Source organism: Anopheles ziemanni, chromosome 2 (genome assembly GCF_943734765.1).
Source record: "Anopheles ziemanni chromosome 2, idAnoZiCoDA_A2_x.2, whole genome shotgun sequence".
Taxonomy (NCBI): domain Eukaryota; kingdom Metazoa; phylum Arthropoda; class Insecta; order Diptera; family Culicidae; genus Anopheles; species Anopheles ziemanni.
The window spans coordinates 82,516,296-82,534,901 of record NC_080705.1 but is presented as its reverse complement, the minus strand read 5'-3'; the positions used below and the strand labels follow the sequence as shown (position 1 = coordinate 82,534,901).

Genomic DNA, 18,606 nt, shown 5'->3' with positions numbered 1-18,606 from the left:
GAGTACGAATTTCGCGGATCAGCTTCGGTGGAAAAGTGAAGCTTGCACGCGAAGAGCTGTACCGCAAAGCGGCCCAAATGCGGCCTAATGGATCGTGTACGAACCACTTTTCTGGTGAACACGGCGGTGCGTTATTCAGGCTCGTCCGGGCATCAAACGAAAACTGAAATATAAAAAGCGCCCAGCTCGAAATAAAGCGGGAATGCTCGTAAGCGCATACACAAAAGCTTACAAATTGAATAATGAATAAGAAAAATTGAAACACAAATCAAAGTCCAAGGCTCGGGCCGCTTTTCAGAATGATGGATGGATGAATGTCGACGCAAGTCGCGTGTGGAGTTCACTTAAATGTATACATATAGTGTAGCTATTTTTGTTTAAATTAAATAAATTACCTTATTTTTGGTAACAAAAATATTGATTGGTATATTTGAGGAATTTGGAAAGGCAAATCAACACAACAAAACTGTTTATAAATGGCGTTGAAAGCGGTTTGAATAATATCTATCGGTTTTATAATAATGTTTTATTTTTATATTTATTTTATTTTTTATACATGTTATTATCCTTTATACATCTTTTCATCTTTGTCCTATGATTGCCCTCAGCAGTTTTCTATTTTTACCTCAAGTTTTTCTAACAATTCTATCACTATTTTCACTAAATACGACCGTTCATGTCTATTTCCATATCTTCTTTGCGTATTTCACAACGATTGTTGATTGATTTGATTCATTGATAGGTAGATCCTCTACTACTTAAATTACCAAACACTGAACTACAAATACTGCAAAAATGTTCTAAAAGTAGGGGTAATCTTACTAATAAAAAACAAGACCCATATATGCACGACCTTCTTGAAAAGCATAAAATATTTCTAACAGCATGTTGTTTGAAATTTGGTTTTAGTTTCAAGGAATTGAAAATCAGTACTTACTCTCAAACAATCATGACTTCTTCCTAGAACTAATTGAATCCTTGTTTAATATCTATAAATCACACAGCTTGCACTCACCACATCCAGCAGACCCTGCCTTCTAATAACCCTGTTCCCACCGGATGGCTCAATTCGACCGTGCAGCTTTCATAATCGGTGTGAAAACAAATGTACAAATCCCCCCGTTCCACTTCGGCACATCGTAAATTGATGGTTATCATTAAATCAAAGCTTATCTTTTGCAACGTCGAGCGCAGCGCAAAACTTTCGCCCTGCATCGATCGACGGGTGTCTAGTTCTCGTCTCCGAGGGATGCCTCCCTCAATGAGGCGGTGACTTGCGGGTGATGAGCTGCGAGGAGGGTAATTATAATGCATGCATTTAATTACAGCACTCTCACCGTCAGCCGCGGTACGTCATATGTAACGTCATGAGTGAAGACGCGGCAACGGCTGCACTCGACAGCAGATTGTACAAAATAAGACTTCAAGCAGAAATTTATTCATACTCCCTCAGCGCCCGGTTTGCCCGCAAGGAAACGCACTCCTTCCAGGCAGTTCTTCGTGCAGTTTTATCCAAAGGGCCGCCGCGAGAAGCACGACTACGAAACGTAACCCATATCGTCGGGTCGAAGCGAACCCCGAACTGCGGATGGAAATCAAGATCAAACTTTATTAATTTACATCTCCAAACATATTTCAACCCGTCAAGATGGTGATTAAATATTCATACCCATATTGCATGGAATGCTAACGCATGCATTCGACTTCGACCGCTGCAACATCATCGCTTTTTACGGTTTTACGTTGCCAAATGCAAACCATCCTCGCTTCACGAGCGCCGGCTGGCTCGAGTGGTCGGATTTGGGAAACCTTCCATCCATCACAAATCCGAACGCTGCCTCGAACGATCACTTCAAACCGCAAACAAAAACTATGGAAAAATCAATTCTGCATTCCGATTCGGCTTTCGTAAGGTGGGTGGGAAGTTTTTCTAGGGAAAATCGTACGAAAAATACCCTCGCTCAATGGCATGTGCTTGGAAAATTAACGATCAGCACATATTCGACGGGTTGTTGAAGTGCCTGTTTCCACGAGTTCTGATCGGATGTAGGGCACACGCGTGCCTGGTGCACGCTCGAGTAAGTGAATGTTTTCCCTCTCGTAATTCCACCCCGTTCGCGTTCATCGTGCGCAGCTTTGAGCCAATTAGTGGACGAGATAATTACTACCGAAAGCGGCTGAATAACTGCGAGTGGCTGAAAAATGCATTGCCCGTTAAGCATTGATCGGGAAACTTCCAACCCCCCTCGAGATGAAGATTAATTAGTTGTGTTTGAATTCTTCTCCGGGAAAAGGGATTGACGTGGAGAAGAAAAAACAAAAAAACACCGAACACATCATTCCTGTAGCTTTATTTCAAGCGAAATTGAATCCATAATGTACCCCCTCACCCAAACAGCTGCTGATTTGTACGTGCATAATTAGGTTGGAAAAGCTATTGAGCCGAAGTTTTTCCTTCGCTCGAGCCCGACATAATTGGGCGACTAATAACCCTATCCACCAGGCGTCTCCATTCGAAACAACACCGAACGCTGGAAGCGAGCCTTCCTACCTTCCATTAAAAGTCATTCCAACCGAACCCCATAAAAGAAACAATAGGGTAGAGTGGGAGAGCGAGAGAGTGAAAAAGAATGGGAAAAAAGATTGCTAAGCCAACGCCGCTCGTCGGTAAGTCATCAATTTTGCCCTCCAGAAGAGCAACAATTAGCTATAAATGTTTCCATAGTTTCAGTTTAATTTTATTTAAATGGCATTTTTCCTTCCGCTGCTTTTCAGGGAAAATTTCCATTACGAGGGAGGGGCGAGGGGGAGGGGTAAAAATATTGCGCCCGGCAACAAGCGGCCAACAGCATCAGCAGGCCGGGCCACACACACACACACACACCGCCGGGTCTCTTCCCGCCACCTGTCTGTTGCTGCGCTCGGCGCTCGTTATTTTGCCAAACAAAAGGGATGAGCACAACGGGCCGTTATTTGCCCATTTTCCACCGCGTGGAGCATCAGCTTTCCTTTTCTGCTTCTTTTTTCTCCATTCGGCATTTTCGGCCATCCCGGAAGGGGTGCCGGAAAAATAACGCATCATCGAGCAGGGCGGAACCGAAGAGTCGTTGGCATGAACGTTGGCCAACTTTTCGCCATCAATTTGGAAAACAAACTGGACACAAACTGGTTTGCCTGTGCCTAAGAGTGGAAAATCGGATTCCCCGAGCAGCTGCCCCGAAAGCCGGCCAGACAGTCCGTACCATTCGCACCGGGGTCCAGGAGTGGCCTTCCCAGGCGTGTGGGAGTTCTTCCCTGCCGGGAAAAACCCCGGCACAAAAATCAACCTCACCGGCCCTGGCTGGACGGAACGGAGGCAAAACCAGGCCTTGTTACAGTGGCCGAACTTGTTCCTGCCGGAAAAGTTTTCTTCATTGTTCCCGAGCCCATCGCTGCGTTCCCAGTGCTCTAAACTGTACGAGTCGTTTGTTTGGTTGTGCGTCCTGGGTTTTTTATTCTTTTTTTGGTGCCTATTTTATTCCATCTCTTCCATCTCCGTACCGGAAAAATTGAATATTTATTACGTCACATATGGCCCGGGTGTATGGTTTTGTTGGCTACAGTTATCCGAACAATTTATTACAATCTTCTTTTTTGTGTCTCCTTTGTCTGCTTGTTTTGTTCTCTCTCGCTTTTCTTCATCACCTTGCCAACATTTTGGTGTCCAGTTTCATTTGTGACTCCACATCTTGGCACCCGGCACCGGGGCGGGAAACCGGTTGCCGATTCCACGTGCAATGATTCATTCTTTTCCGCCTAGAAATGAAGGTAACGGCAGCCGGCAGCATTCTTACGGTGGCCGGTTTCGGGAAAATATTGCGGCCCGAACCATTGTTGCACTTTCGGGGGCCCGGTTGCACTGCTCCGGGAAAAGGAATTTGAAACCTTTAACCAAAGTTGGGCGATTGCAATAAATTGATAGCATAATTGCTTTTAAAACCGAAGTTTTAGCCCGTCCACGCAATCGTTGGCATTCGGGGGGATACAAGCGGCCGGAGTGGAAGTGGAATCGAATGGAATGTATAAAAGATGGGATACATTATGTTGTAAAGCGCGTGAACTATTTTTATTTCGGCTTTTCTTTCAAATTTGATTCTCTTAATTGTTTCATTCAATGTTTCTAAGTTTTTAAAAATATTTACTAATTTTATTTTTGATTCGAACGCATTTTACATGCAATTTTAAAATATCTTTTATTCTTTTATTAAATTGTTATTTATATTACGTCCAGTTCCGCGACAGCCGGGCGGTCTGGACGAGGGGTCCGCGACAGCCGGGCGGTAGCGCCGGTTAGAAAATCGGCCCATGAGCGCCGGGGCTCACCACCTCGACGGCGTGGGCTCGAATCCCAACCGAGACCGGACCCTCCCCTGTACGAGAGGACTGACTATCCACGTACACATAGGGTAAAAAGTCTCGTAAGCCCTTTACAGGGCAGGCATGACCAACAAGGTCGTTACGCCAAGAAGAAGAAGATTACGTCCAGTTACTGTTTGCAAGAACAGCATACAATTGGATAAACAAAATTATAATTCATGGTGGCAGCTCACGAAAAGACAAATTTGACATATTAAAATTTTTCGTTTGGACCAGAATTTTACTGACATGAATTATTTAAAATATCCATTTTAATCGAAATTTCGCTCAAACAATACAAATAGCAAACAAAACAATTACATTCAAAAAACTGCTACAGGACATAAAAATTATTGTATGTTATTGTGTTTTACTATATATGTTGTTGAAATCATGCTCCAGTATAAGTAGAAAAAGTGGAATCATACATCCAATATGGAAAATTATATTATTATTATGGTTGCTAGAGTAAAGGCTTATTATTGAGAATGATTTGTAAGGGTAAAGAATAACAAACGCCATAAATTGGGGGTCCTTACAACTAAAGCCAGTAGAATAATCCATAAAAAAATGGTAAAAAAATTTGCAATATGTGGTAAAAATCGTGTATTTTCTCAAGACTAATAAATTCACCAAAGGCAATCGAAAGCTTTCCACACTTAACTTTTAAATCTGGCCACTTAAGCATTTTTAACACCTCCGGAGTGATATCGTTAGAACAAAAATATCTAACGCTCCACGAATTGAAATCGATCCAGGTGTCCAAAATTGATTTTAAATGTGCCCCACCGTGGGCGTCTAAATTGAAAACCATATCTCCATCGCCTTCGCCTAAAGCCCGCACAATTATCGAGTATCCCATCGGATTTTATTAATTATCAATTAATTACGCTTTTTACGCGGGAAGGTGGTATGTGTTCCATCACCCAAACCCTAAATCCCCCCCCCCCCCCCCCCCCACACACACACACACACATGAGAAAACATGTGTCAGGATTAGGAATATCAGCCGAAACCAACTTCTCCCCTTCGGTCGGTCCAGCTCTGGATGGGGCGATCGGGCCAGCAGCAAAACTGGCGGGGGATAATGAAATGCCTAATGTTATTATGATAATGTGCTCGAAGCTTGCACACTTCCTCCTCCTCGTTGCCACCACCTCACCATTCGATGGACACACTCCAATGTGCAGAAATCCCCAAAGCGTCACAAATGTTAATATGATGCAGCTTAGCAGCCCGGAGTGGCTCGAGGCTCGGGGTGGCTAACGGGGTGGCTGGGTAATGTAAAAGGCTCCGCGCAACCGACTTGAAAGGTACGAGTAGCCACTAATCGGAGCAGTGAAGGGACGCACAATCCTAGATAATCCTTCTGCGCCAATTAACGACCGTTGCCAGCGGGAAGCACTCTGGGGCGAAGATTTTCATGTCCTACGGCTTCTGGTCTCGGAAGGTACTAAGGGAGTTTTACGGAGTTGGTGAAGAAGGTTCGTAAAAGAAAATGATGAAATGTTTAACAACACAATCAAAACAACATAGTTAATTATTTTTTATACCATCATCAAATTCAATTTTTCGTGTCAATGTCTATAATCTAATTCTCAGTTTTCTGCTGCAGTTCTGGTAGAAAATACAATGTTTGAACATCTTTTAAATTGGTTCATTTCGATCATTTTTAAAGGATGAATTCATAAATTCGTTTTCTTACAGGATATAGAATCTTGAAAGAAGATTCCTGCATTCCCGTTTGAATAAAAAATCAGACATTATTTCACATAAATGTTAAGATCGATTCCTTCTGAATTAAATCAAAAAGAAAGGAAGTTCGACATGTCCATAACTTACGATTTATATCAATGATGTTGCTGATGGTTGTAACTTAACAAAAGTCATGGCAACCCATATGAAATAAGCAAAAAGTTGTTTCGAAAGTTATACTTAGATTTATACAACACTTTTGTTGTTGACCTTTCAGAAATTTTAAGCAAAAACAAAAGTTTAACCTATTCGCGTGGCTTACGAATATGTATTACAAATGGTTAAACGCTATACACTCATCATTTAATTTGTCAAATAATATGGTTGTTTGTAAATATATCACGAACAAATAGAAAGACTTTTCGTTCATGCTTATTTTAATCTCATCTTTAAAAAAACATTATTCAAAAAAAAAGTTTTATTGAACAACAGTTATTTATTATTTTAACTAGGATACAACTAGTATTTGGTAGTGAAAAAGGTCATTTAGAAACACTTTCTTGCGTGAACTTCCAATCTCACGGTCCACCTGAGTTACAACCCCTATGACACAAGGCATTTCCAACATCGAAACGTTACACATCCAACAAAGGACAATCTATGGTATGCCTTATTAGTACAGCCATGTATGCTGGGCCTATGTTTAATGAATAGAACCATTTTCCTAGTGGAAGAAAAAACAAACTCCATACAAGCCTGGGAAAACACGTACCAAACCGGAGGACTCTACTTCGATGCCACATGCTCTTGCAGACATAACATCTTCCCTTTCTGACCCGCATAGCTTTATCGAGGGAACCGGTGAGGAATCCCGCGGGGTCCCCTCACTGCCACCGAAAAGGCAATGTTTGCCGAAACATAATGGACTTCCTGATACGCTGCTGGTCGGTGTCGCTTCGGCATAAACTTTGCCTACTAACTACCAAGCGCCCCTAGTCTAGTCTAGCGGACCGATTACTGCTTTGTGCTTCCTGTTGTTCCACGCTGTCGAGGCACCGGCACCCATTCATCAATATCCACGACCCGACTTTCCCAACCCCCAACTGCACTGGAGGGGTGGGTTGCATCGAGTATCGGTAAAATGAGAACTATATTTTCAAACGATTTGCATGAATTACGCTGCACTCCAACTGCAACCGAACTGCAAGCCGCACACACGACACACGACGGTTTCGGAGCCTGGCGAATAATTTTCTTCATCACAATAAACTTTTCCCGGGGCAATTTGCCCCACCACCAGGCCGAACCGTGGGCCGAGGGTCCCTTGAACGCAAGCGAAGGGAACCCGCAGAGCAGAAAACCATTGCGACCACCGAAAGGGGTTTGGGCTTTTTCGTTTTAAATGGTCTATTGGGAATTAATTTACAGTAATATAATGCCAATGTTGGTCGAGCATAATTAAATGATAACATAACAATCATAATAATGCAGCGGGCCGGCTTTCGCAAGCGGACCAATCGGGCCCCGGCTCCCAAATCCGATTCCGATAGCCAACCGGGTGGAACAACATTCACCATGTGCTGGCGGTTGTTGCACGAGGCCATTCGAACGTCGGCGAACGACGAGATTGCCTTATGGAAACACACACGTTGTTTGGTAGTTCGGCCCGACGAATCCCGAAGAAAGACAATCCACCAGCCGGCCGTCCGATGATGCATGGCTTGTCCACGATAATCCCGCTCCAATGAGCCCGCCATCCATTGGCCCGGCAAACGATGCACTTTCGTCCGGGGCTGCATTGTTGCATGTCTTGTCCTGCCCAGCGCGCAATGTCAATTCGCTGCGGCATTGCCGGCGTCCCTTAGAAGTGCCGGGCCCTGTCTTGGACAATAATTTTATAATTGTTTTTAAAGCTTACACATTATAATTTATTATTAATTACCACAGGACAAGCTGATTTACGGACGTTCGTTTCGTTCCGAGCCGTCCGAATGTTCCGCTTCATCTAGTTGGCGGAATTGGGTGTAATTCTGACGCGGAACGATCTGAAATAACGTGAAGCCATTCATTATGCGCCTTATTGCAATACCCGCGTCTTATGCACTCGCGGGTCCTAGAGCTTCTAGCGAGCTAAATTACGATCGATCTGTAACTGACCGAATCAACCGAAACATAATTACCATTTCACGTGTCGGTTTGCAAGGCCGAATAATAACTCATCGAAAGAGGTTGGTTGGCGTACGGTTTCGTAAACGTTAAAGCTCAGTAAAATGCATCAAACGTGTCATACTTTGTGACACACTGATGTGTGTATGTCCGTTTAAATAAACTGAAAACATTAAGGCCTTGATTTATGGTCATTTAATAAATTAGTAATGATCAAAAATATCTCAAAACAAATCAGTGTTGACTGAAAACGTAGTTATGCCATCAAACATAAGAAAGATAAGAAACCTTCCAAGAAAACTCTCTCCAGCATAATTTAACAATAAACTAAACCATATATATTTTATCGATGCGAGTGCGTAAAATATATAAATTAATAATAAATGTTACCAATCACTTCATGCCAAATACCATTAAATTCATAATACAAATCCATCAAAGGAAATTAAATAAAAGTATGCCATAAGTAATAATAAAGCTTAAGAGCAATGCTGATTCTTATTATTCCTGTAATATGTCAGAGGTCAAAATACCAACATGGTAGCCAGGTACTATACTTTTTTGTTTACTTTACTAGTTAACTTGTCGTCGTTCATAAAATTTCATTTTAGCGTGTATGGTTTTCGAAAGGACAGTGATAAGATTTCCCGAGTTTCATCAGGGAACAGAGATCAAAGAACGAGTCAGTCTGCAGGCATCCGGGTTATAACCCGCTGTTCTACTGGTTGGCAGTCGAATCCGTCAGCCTTAACCTCATGCCTATGTCAAATATCCCATCAGCACTTTTATGTCTCTTTATCATTGCCAATTAATTTTGACTCCCTCCAATATGATAAACACTGTCCTGCGTGTATATGCCAGCGTGATTGTTAAAAGTACATCGCGATAAAGCCTCCATCTGAAGGAGATTTTCACGGCCAGCGACACGGACACAAAGGGTTCAAAATTGAATCGTATCGCGATCATTGTCTGATTATTTGCGAACACTTGTTAAGCGCGAGCTTAAGTTCAAAGTTCGAAAGTGATTTACGAAAAATCAATAAAGTCTTTAATTCGATAAAAGGACCAATGATTTACGTAAATTGCGTGCCTTAATACATGAATTTTCTTTAAAGAAATTTTAGGAAACTATACGATTAACTATACGAAATACCTTTTCCCGCTGCACAAAACACTTGAAGCACCTGCCCGGATAAATATGGGAAAAGTGCGCGTGCCATGTGGAAATAAAATAGAACATTTTCCAACCCTTGTTTGAACCGAATTAAACCTTAAACACGGCGCACACTACACGGTAACTTTTACACATTTGAACGAAACAAAATATACACTATAAGTTCGGTCGTGACCATAAAAAGCAACAAATGAACGAGCGCCAACGCCAGAGGGTTGGCAACACAACCCCCAAACCACACCATTTGCCAACTGTACGAAATGGGATGAAAATAAATAATTGTCCAGCGCTTGAGAAGAAGTTTTTCGTAAAAATGATGTCGCTGACCAACTCGTAGAGCACAAGTTTTGGAGTTTTCATACCTTTGATTGCGTTTCTTCGGGTTGTATTGCTCTGGTCGCATGCTGGACGAACACCAATATTCCTGAAATTACTTCATATGGTTAACGATATCAAAATTGTTTAGTTTTCTCCACATGGTGTGTAAGTTTTTTAAAACTACATTGAGGCGAAAACATTGACACGTTACTGTTTAGTTGCTTCCTCTTTTACTTAAACGATAAAAAAAACGTTTGAAGGTATAAAAATAGCAAAAATAATTACTGGAGGATAAATTCGTTCATTTATAATCTACCATCCTTTAACATACGGTCATCTAATTACTTCCTTTCATTACTGCTAATGGGCAGTATCCAATGAAAATAAATCCATGAAGAAAGCCAAATGTTCCACGAACTCAAACGATTCAGTTATAGTGAGCTATTCTACGATATTAATATCTTCTGAAAGTGATTTAGATGTATCGGAAAAAATCGTACGAATGGAACTCCTCTAGACATTTTCCAGAACCGATTTTCGTCCATTAGTGATATTGCGTTATGACAAACGACGGGAAAAAGCGATTTACTTCTTCACGATTATGATCAGCAGAGTTTGTTTAGTGCCTTGAAAAACACCCCCCAGAAAAGAAGGTAAAAACGACCAGTAAAATTACTCCTACTTCATTAGATAGTTCAATTCAAAATTTGGTTTATGAGACAAAACTCTGTCAAAAGCGCTGGTTGTTAAATTTTATATTTCACCACAAATATTATTGTTACGTGAAACAGTGACCTTAATTCTAGTAACCTATTTTTCTTTTAATGCTGTTTTGCTTTTTTTTGTTGATAAAGAGCTGTTAAAAAGACATAAAAACGAAGTCGAAATAAGACAATTTGTTGCATATTTATTAAATATTAAAATTTCATACTTTGTCAATTAATCATTCAGAACATGTGATATTTACCTTTCCAGGAGCTAAACGGTTATTCTTTTTATTATGTTTACAGTTCGATGAAATAACACAGAAAAAATCGTAACAATCTTCAAACGAGATCGGAGATTGGGCGAGTCAATGATCCACGCCGTAGCCTGTTGAATTCGCGCTCGGTTGTCCTTCCCGGCGGCCCAGACGCCGATGTCCTTGGCTGGAAAATACATCGGACAAAAAACTCAAACCAACCGACGCATCGGCAAAATTTCGTCCAGCCGTCTCGATTCCGATTCGATCGTCAACGATGTCAATGATAAAATCCACTCCTGAAGTGGTTCGGGCAGCCCCCGAAGAGATTGACCCGTCATCTTCAGCCGGACCAGGGGCTTGCAAGAGGTGACCGAGCGGGCCGTTAAATTCGTAATCATTTTCCGGCCACCCAGATCCACTCGATTCGGGCTCTCGAAATACGAATACGGAGCGAGGGCAAAAAAAACAGTCGGTTGATAATTCCATTCATGTTTCCATTCCTTGTTTCGGCTGCGGCAGCAAAGTGGTTCCGGTCTTTCGGGTTTTTTGTTTTGCATTTTCTTCCCCTTCGCGGTGACCCCGACCCGGCGGCGGAAGAAATTGGACCACCGGTCGGTAGCCAAGGAACTCGGTACGTGAGCGAAAGCGAAAACTCCCCACTCGACCAGCGGAAACAAATAAATAAAATTAAATATTCAAGATAGCAAGTCGGGAGATGTGTTTTTAAGCAGCAGATCATAACTTTTCCCCAATCGCACAGCTTCCTTCCAGCGTCCCCAGGTGTCCTCCGGCGGGTAAAAATTGATATGCACAGTCCGGAACGAGAGGGAAATGTCGAGGCCCCAAAAGAGCGAACAATAATAGATGCCGTCGTCCGGTGAAGGGACGAATTGTTTCGTTACCATCGTAAGGACTGAGTAAAGGCGGGCCCTTTTTCGAGTTGTGTCTTGACTGAATCCCACTTTCTTTTCTCACACCAAACCCTTTGCCAGGGACCGACGGCGATGGATTAACTGTTTCGAAGGTCAAGAAGGACCTTGTTTCCACCCTTTTCCTCTTGGTGCGATATGATAATGACGTCGATGATGAGTCTAATCCGAATTTGAATTCAATTTTCGACTCTTTTAGAATTCGGTTGTGGAGAAATTTGATGAAAGCTAAGTGGAGTCAGTAAAAGATCTTTCAAACGATAGCAATGTTCTTTCCAAAGACAACTCTTTAACCTCTGATTTTTTTTTTTTTTTTTTGAACAAGAGAAATAAATTTTAAAACAGTTCAAAATTTGGCAGGCTAGTTTTCTGAAATTATACAAAAGGTAGCAAATAACTCATTTGCATATTTATTGTTTACGTTGCTCTTTACTTTATAACTTCACTGTAGCAATCGATTTGCTTTTTTCACCACTTTAGTGAGTTAGTCAGGTACCGGACCTTTGACTTAATACAATGAACCGGACCTTTATGAGGCAATGAAGAAAAGAAAAATTTTGTAAATAGTTTTTGATTTTGTATTTTAATACCAATCCACGTGAGAACAAAGATAAATATTTTCCAACAGATGTCGGTGCACCACACGATGCATTTTTATAGCAAAGTATTTATAGCAGCGTATTAAACACAAAAACATCGCATAATTTTTACTGTAGTTTTAATTATGCCTCTTTCTAGCATAATTGAAAACTAAGAACTACGGAAAAATCAAGTTCGTTTCATTTCATTTCATTTTTAATGATCTTTCATTTAAGGGATCAATCGTGAAAATTGGTTAAATGAATCAATAGTTATTAATAAATTGCCAATTTTTGAGTTTCAATTATCGAGGTTTATCAACCTTGTTCCCGATAGAGTCCTGTCTCTTTTCCACACAATTAAAGACAGAAAAATCTTTTGTAGCACAAGTTGTGTGTCCTGAAAAGAATTTTCATTTGAGGGGTCACATGTTTCAATCGGTTAAGCGATCATAAAGTTATTAACAAATTTGTTATTTCAGCAGAAATTACCTATCCCAAGGTATCTGTACCATGTTGGCTAGATTCGACAGACGTCAGAAGTAAACGTCAAAAGTAAAATAAGCATCGCTAGTCGCTTCTCGTCTCTTCGAATTATTGAAAATATACTCGATCTATCCTGCAAAACTACCGAAAAGTGAGTGGAATCGTTAGTGGAAAGGAAGATTTACACGTTCCAGTTATTTTCCATGTTCGGGTTACGCTATCTATTGGTGTACAGACAGTTTTCCGTTTGCGGTGGACTCGCCCTTTTATATGTGTCATACATTGATTCGTTGGGCAAACAAGGGAGGTGTGGGAGAAGAGGTGTAGTTTATGCATTTTTGTTCAGTTGTTTTCGTGGCTCACGAAGAATGTAGCGGATACGGCTGATTCAATATTCGTGCGTCCCGCTCCGCTGATTATCTAGTTTAGCCGAACGGCCGCTTCCGTTGATTAACATTCTACCGCTTGCATCGCTACGAGGCTTCAATGGTTTTATCACCGTTTCTGTTGTTTCTCTTTTGCAGCTCTAAACAACGAACGGGACGCGGAAGGGAAACCTCAACCCCGTGCCTGCATTTGAAAACATCCGGTGCAGAGATGCGCTAGCTGAGTGGAGGTGAAGTGCGAGAGAGACGAACAAACACCGTCACAACAACAATGGCACGCCAGCTAAACCCGAGCCAGCAAAAGATCGCTGAGAAGCTGATCATCCTGAACGACCGCGGGGTCGGTATCCTGACGCGCATCTACAACATTAAAAAGGCATGCGGGGATACCAAATCGAAGCCGGGCTTCCTGTCGGAGAAGTCGCTCGAATCGTCGATCAAGTTCATCGTCAAGCGCTTCCCGAACATCGACGTCAAGGGGCTGGCGGCGATCGCGAGCATTAAGACCGAGATCATCAAGTCGCTTTCGCTTTACTACTACACGTTTGTCGATCTGCTCGACTTTAAGGACAATGTGTGCGAAATTCTCACCACGATGGACGCACTCCAGATCCATCTGGACATTACGCTCAACTTCGAGCTGACGAAGAACTATCTCGATCTGGTGACGACGTACGTGTCGCTGATGATCCTGCTTTCCCGCGTGGAGGACCGCAAGGCCGTCCTGGGGCTGTTCAATGCGGCCTACGAGATGCAGCACAGCCAAAGCGACCAGGCGTTCCCACGCCTCGGTCAGATGATCATCGACTACGACATGCCGGTGAAGAAGCTGGCCGAGGAGTTCATCCCTCATCAGAAGCTGCTGTCGAGCGCGATCAACTCGCTCACGAAGATCTACTCGATGCGTAACCTGAGTGCGGAAAAGTGGCGCGAGCTGCAGGTGCTCAGCCTCATCGGTACGCCGGCGATGCTGCTGAAGGCCACCAAAACGGACACCATGTCGTGCGAGTACATTTCGCTCGAGACGCTCGACCGTTGGGTGATCTTTGGGTTGATGCTTCACCATCAGGCGCTTGGGCAGCAGGGACTGGTGAATAATATGTGGATATCGGCGTTAGACTCGAGCTGGGTGGTGGCCCTATTCCGCGACGAGGTCATCTACATTCACCAGTACATCCAGAGCAACTTCGAGGGCCTGAAGGGCTACGGGAAGCGCATCTCGGAGGTGAAAGAGTGCTACAACCAGGCCATCCAGAAGGCGGCCCTGCTGCACCGTGAGCGACGTAAGTTTTTGCGCACGGCGCTGAAGGAACTGGCGCTGATCATGACCGACCAGCCGGGCCTGCTGGGACCGAAGGCGCTGCTCGTGTTCATTGGGTTGTGCTACGCGCGGGACGAGATCCTCTGGCTGCTGCGCCACAACGACAACCCGCCGGTGGTGAAGAGCAAGGGGAAATCGACCGAAGACCTCGTCGATCGCCATCTCCCCGAGTTGCTGTTCCACATGGAAGAGCTGCGGGCGTTGGTGCGTAAGTACAGCCAGGTGATGCAACGCTACTACGTCCAGTATCTGTCCGGGTACGACGCGATCGATCTGAGCTACAAGATGCAGCAGGTGCAGATGTGTCCGGAGGACGAAAGCGTCATCCTAACGGCCCTCTACAAGACGGTCACCAGCCTGTCGGTGAAGCAGGTCGAAGACAACGAGGTGTTCGATTTTCGCGCCTTCCGGCTCGACTGGTTCCGCCTGCAGACGTTCATGAGCGCCAAGTCGTCGATCCGCATCACCGACTATCCCGATCTGGCCCGCCTGCTCGACTCGATGGTGTTCCACACGAAGATGGTCGACTACCTGGACGAGTCGCTGGTGGAAACGTCCGATCTGTCGATCTTCTGCTTCTACAACAAAATGTTCGAGGACCAGTTCCACATGTGCCTGGAGTTCCCGGCCCAGAACCGGTACATCATTGCGTTTCCGCTGATCTGCAGCCACTTCCAGAACTGCACGCACGAGATGTGCCCCGAGGAGCGGCACCACATTCGCGAACGTTCGCTCTCGGTGGTGAACATGTTTCTGGACGAGATGGCCAAAGAGGCGAAGAACATTATCACGACGATTTGCGACGAGCAGTGCATGATGGCGGACGCGCTGCTTCCGAAGCACTGCGCAAAGATCCTCTCGGCGGCCGCGAATCGCAAGAAGAAGGATAAGAACAAGAACAAGCACATGGATGACATCCGGCGGCCGGGTGACGAGAGCTACCGGAAGACGCGCGAGCTGCTAACGACCATGGACAAGCTGCATATGGCGCTGACGGAGCTTTGCTACGCCATCAACTACTGCCCCACGGTCAACGTGTGGGAGTACGCGTTTGCCCCGCGCGAGTACCTCTGCCAGCATCTGGAGACCCGCTTTTCGCGGGCCCTCGTCGGGATGGTCATGTACAGTGCGGACACGTCCGAAATTGCCAAACCGTCCGAGCTGCTCGCCTCGGTACGCGCCTACATGAACGTGCTGCAAACGGTCGAGAACTACGTGCACATCGACATAACGCGCGTCTTCAACAATTGTCTGCTGCAACAGACACAGCCGCAGGATAGCCACGGCGAAAAGACGATTGCCGCCCTCTACAACACCTGGTACTCGGACGCGCTGCTGCGCAAGGTGAGCGGCGGCAACATTGTGTTCTCGCTCAACCAGAAAGCGTTCGTGTCGATCACCCCCGAGGGCTACATTCCATTCAATCCGGAGGAGTTCTCCGACTTCAACGAGCTGCGCGCACTGGCGGAACTGATCGGACCGTACGGCATCAAGCTGCTGAACGAATCGCTCATGTGGCATATCGCGAATCAGGTGCAGGAGCTGAAGCGTCTGGTCGTGCAGAACAAGGAGGTGCTGATGATTCTCCGCAGCAACTTCGACAAGCCGGAGATTATGAAGGAACAGTTCAAGCGGCTGCAGCAGGTGGACAATCTGCTCCAGCGTATGACGATCATCGGGGTGATCTTGAGCTTCCGCCAGCTGGCCCAGGAGGCGCTGGTCGACGTGCTAGAGCAGCGCGTTCCCTTCCTTCTCTCCTCGATCAAGGACTTCCAGGAGCACGTCCCCGGTGGCGATCCGCTCAAGACCGTCTCCGAGATGGCGTCGGCCGCCGGGCTGAAGTGCAAAGTGGACCCGGCCCTCTCGAACGCGCTGAAGGCGCAGAAACCGGAACCGGACGACACGGACCATCCGAGCATCTGCCTGCTGATGGTGTTCGTCGCCGTGAGCATTCCCAAGTTGGCCAAAAACGAAAACTCCTTCTACCGGGCGTCGCTGGAGGCGCACACGAACAACACCCACTGCATGGCCGTGGCGATCAACAACATCTTTGGTGCGATGTTCACCATCTGCGGCCAGAACGACATCGAGGATCGGATGAAGGAGTTCCTGGCCCTCGCCAGCTCGTCGCTGCTGCGCCTCGGGCAGGAATCGGACAAGGAGGCTATCAAGAACCGCGAATCGATCTACCTGCTGCTGGAGCAGATCGTCCAGGAGTCACCGTTCCTCACGATGGACCTGCTGGAGTCCTGCTTCCCGTATGCGCTTATCCGCAACGCTTACCATGCCGTGTACAAGCAGGAACAGTTGATGCATTGAAAAGACACCCGAACTCGCAATGCAATGCAATCCAAAAATGAATAATTGACTTCTCCCTCCCTCTCTGGGGACCTCTGTGCACCTTCAAACCTCAGAGTGCTGCTTTCGTCGGATGATACTAAACGGCATCATTTAATTTATTGCATCCACGTGGAATCGTGTGTGCGTTTCGCTTTCCATTCGTTCGCATTTATTTGTAGGGGGCAATCGATAGCAAAAGTGTATCAGGAGTGTTTGCTGAACAGCAGATATAATAAGGCTACGCGGCAAAATTCGTGCAACAGTTTATATCACATACTACTTTAGGATAAAGCATAAGCATTTACTCCCTATGCAAAGAAGAAACATTACTAAGCAAAACCATTACATCGCGTAATCGTAATCGTATGTCGTTTGGCAACATTTCTTATTTCTCGTACGAAATAAAATAAATCGCTAGGTATAGCTCTTTCAAATGAAATCGATTGTTCTTTTATTGGAAAGTTTCTTTAACCATATCACCCATAATTAAAATAAATAAGTTAGTGTAAGCTGCTTTTAACTTTGTGCCCTCTTAATTGGTAAGTATTTGGAAAACACCTTCCGCTCGTGAATCCCTACGTTGGGGAACCTATTCCTTCGACAATTGAATACAACCGCTGCAACATTTCATCGACCCCGGCAACGCCATCATTCAGCAGCCGCAAATCCCACCGATCGTACTCATCCAGATCGCATTCTGACTGCACGTCGTCAATTCCGGATTCGAATCGCCACCCTCGACTGACACGAACGTCCTGGCTCGTCTCGATCCGCACCGTACGCAGACGTTCCGGGCCGAATGTCTCCAAAAAGAACCTTATGTCCGTCCTCCGCCGGACATCGCTAACGATGCAGATGTCCCGGTCAATGGTGCTACAGGCCGCTCGACAGAATACACCGTAATCCTCCCGTCGCCGATTTTCACTCCATTCGATCATCTGCTTCCGATAGTGCTCTTTGTACGCACTGTCGCTAAGAAGCTCCGCAAGATCGAGTCCCATCGATTCAGCCCAGTGTCGCTTGATCGGTTCCGAAATGCGGATAATTTGGGCGCGGTCCGTGCCGAGCTTCTTGAGCAACGCTTCGGAAAGGAAATCTTTACCACACTTTCGTTTTCCACTGAATAATATCACTAGTTTTGGGGTGGTTTTCTCCATGGTGCACTACTGGACAAGACGATGTTGTATCAGCACGATCAACCCTTGACAAAACAGCATCCTAAACTAAGGAGGTTACCATTTATCGTTTGCTAAACAATTTATATATTTTCATACTGTAGATGTTATTACTTTAATAAATCTTTAATGAACTTCAGGAATGTGTTCCATTGCCGAGTAAACGAAAATTTAGGGGTTAAAGCTCATAGGATTCGTGTTTACCCTGGAAAACATTGTAAAAACCAAGATAAATACACACTATATATTCAGTATTTAATCATCTTGGTAAAAACATTTGAGGGTATTACAATTGGGAGCGCGGAAACGATACACTTCTCGACACTGCCCCATACAAAAGGTAAACAACACTTTGAAAAAAGCGAAAAAATGGCTGGCCGTCTCGACGATCCAAAACGACGCCACCTACGTGTCGAGACGATGCGCGGAAACGAAACGACGCGGCTAGCCATTTTTTCGCTTTTTTCAAAGGTGTTGTTTACCTTTTGTATGGGACCGCGACGAGAAATCTGACAGTTCGTATCGTTTCCGCGCTCCCAATTAAAATACCCTCAATTGTCAACAACACACCGGGAGTTTTCGAGAACCGATTATAAACACTCTCCCCTGACCGGGTAGCTTTGACGTTTTGCCGTCACGAAGATTGGAATAAAAAAAAATATCAAAAACAAAACTCGCC

The 18,606-nt window shown here is 44.7% G+C and overlaps 2 protein-coding genes across 2 annotated transcripts; one reads left to right on the top strand and one right to left on the bottom strand.

The window, feature by feature from the left end:
* Window positions 1–13,237: 13,237 nt before the first annotated feature.
* Window positions 13,238–16,782, top strand: LOC131281384 (membrane-associated protein Hem). Its single transcript, XM_058310713.1, has one exon. It carries the CDS (start codon window positions 13,363–13,365, stop codon window positions 16,729–16,731), a length of 3,369 nt encoding a protein of 1,122 aa, XP_058166696.1. The 5' UTR covers window positions 13,238–13,362; the 3' UTR covers window positions 16,732–16,782.
* Window positions 16,783–17,171: 389 nt separating this feature from the next.
* On the bottom strand, window positions 17,172–17,964 carry LOC131288020 (phosphomevalonate kinase). The gene has a single exon (XM_058317120.1). The coding sequence runs from the start codon at window positions 17,907–17,909 to the stop codon at window positions 17,328–17,330; it is 582 nt and encodes a 193-aa protein (XP_058173103.1). The 5' UTR covers window positions 17,910–17,964; the 3' UTR covers window positions 17,172–17,327.
* Between the last annotated feature and the right edge of the window lie 642 nt (window positions 17,965–18,606).

Bases quoted from the DNA above. Each gene is read 5' to 3' on its own strand.
- LOC131281384 (XM_058310713.1), top strand. From the start codon at position 13,363: ATGGCACGCCAGCTAAACCCGAGCCAGCAAAAGATCGCTGAGAAGCTG.
- LOC131288020 (XM_058317120.1), bottom strand. From the start codon at position 17,909: ATGGAGAAAACCACCCCAAAACTAGTGATATTATTCAGTGGAAAACGA.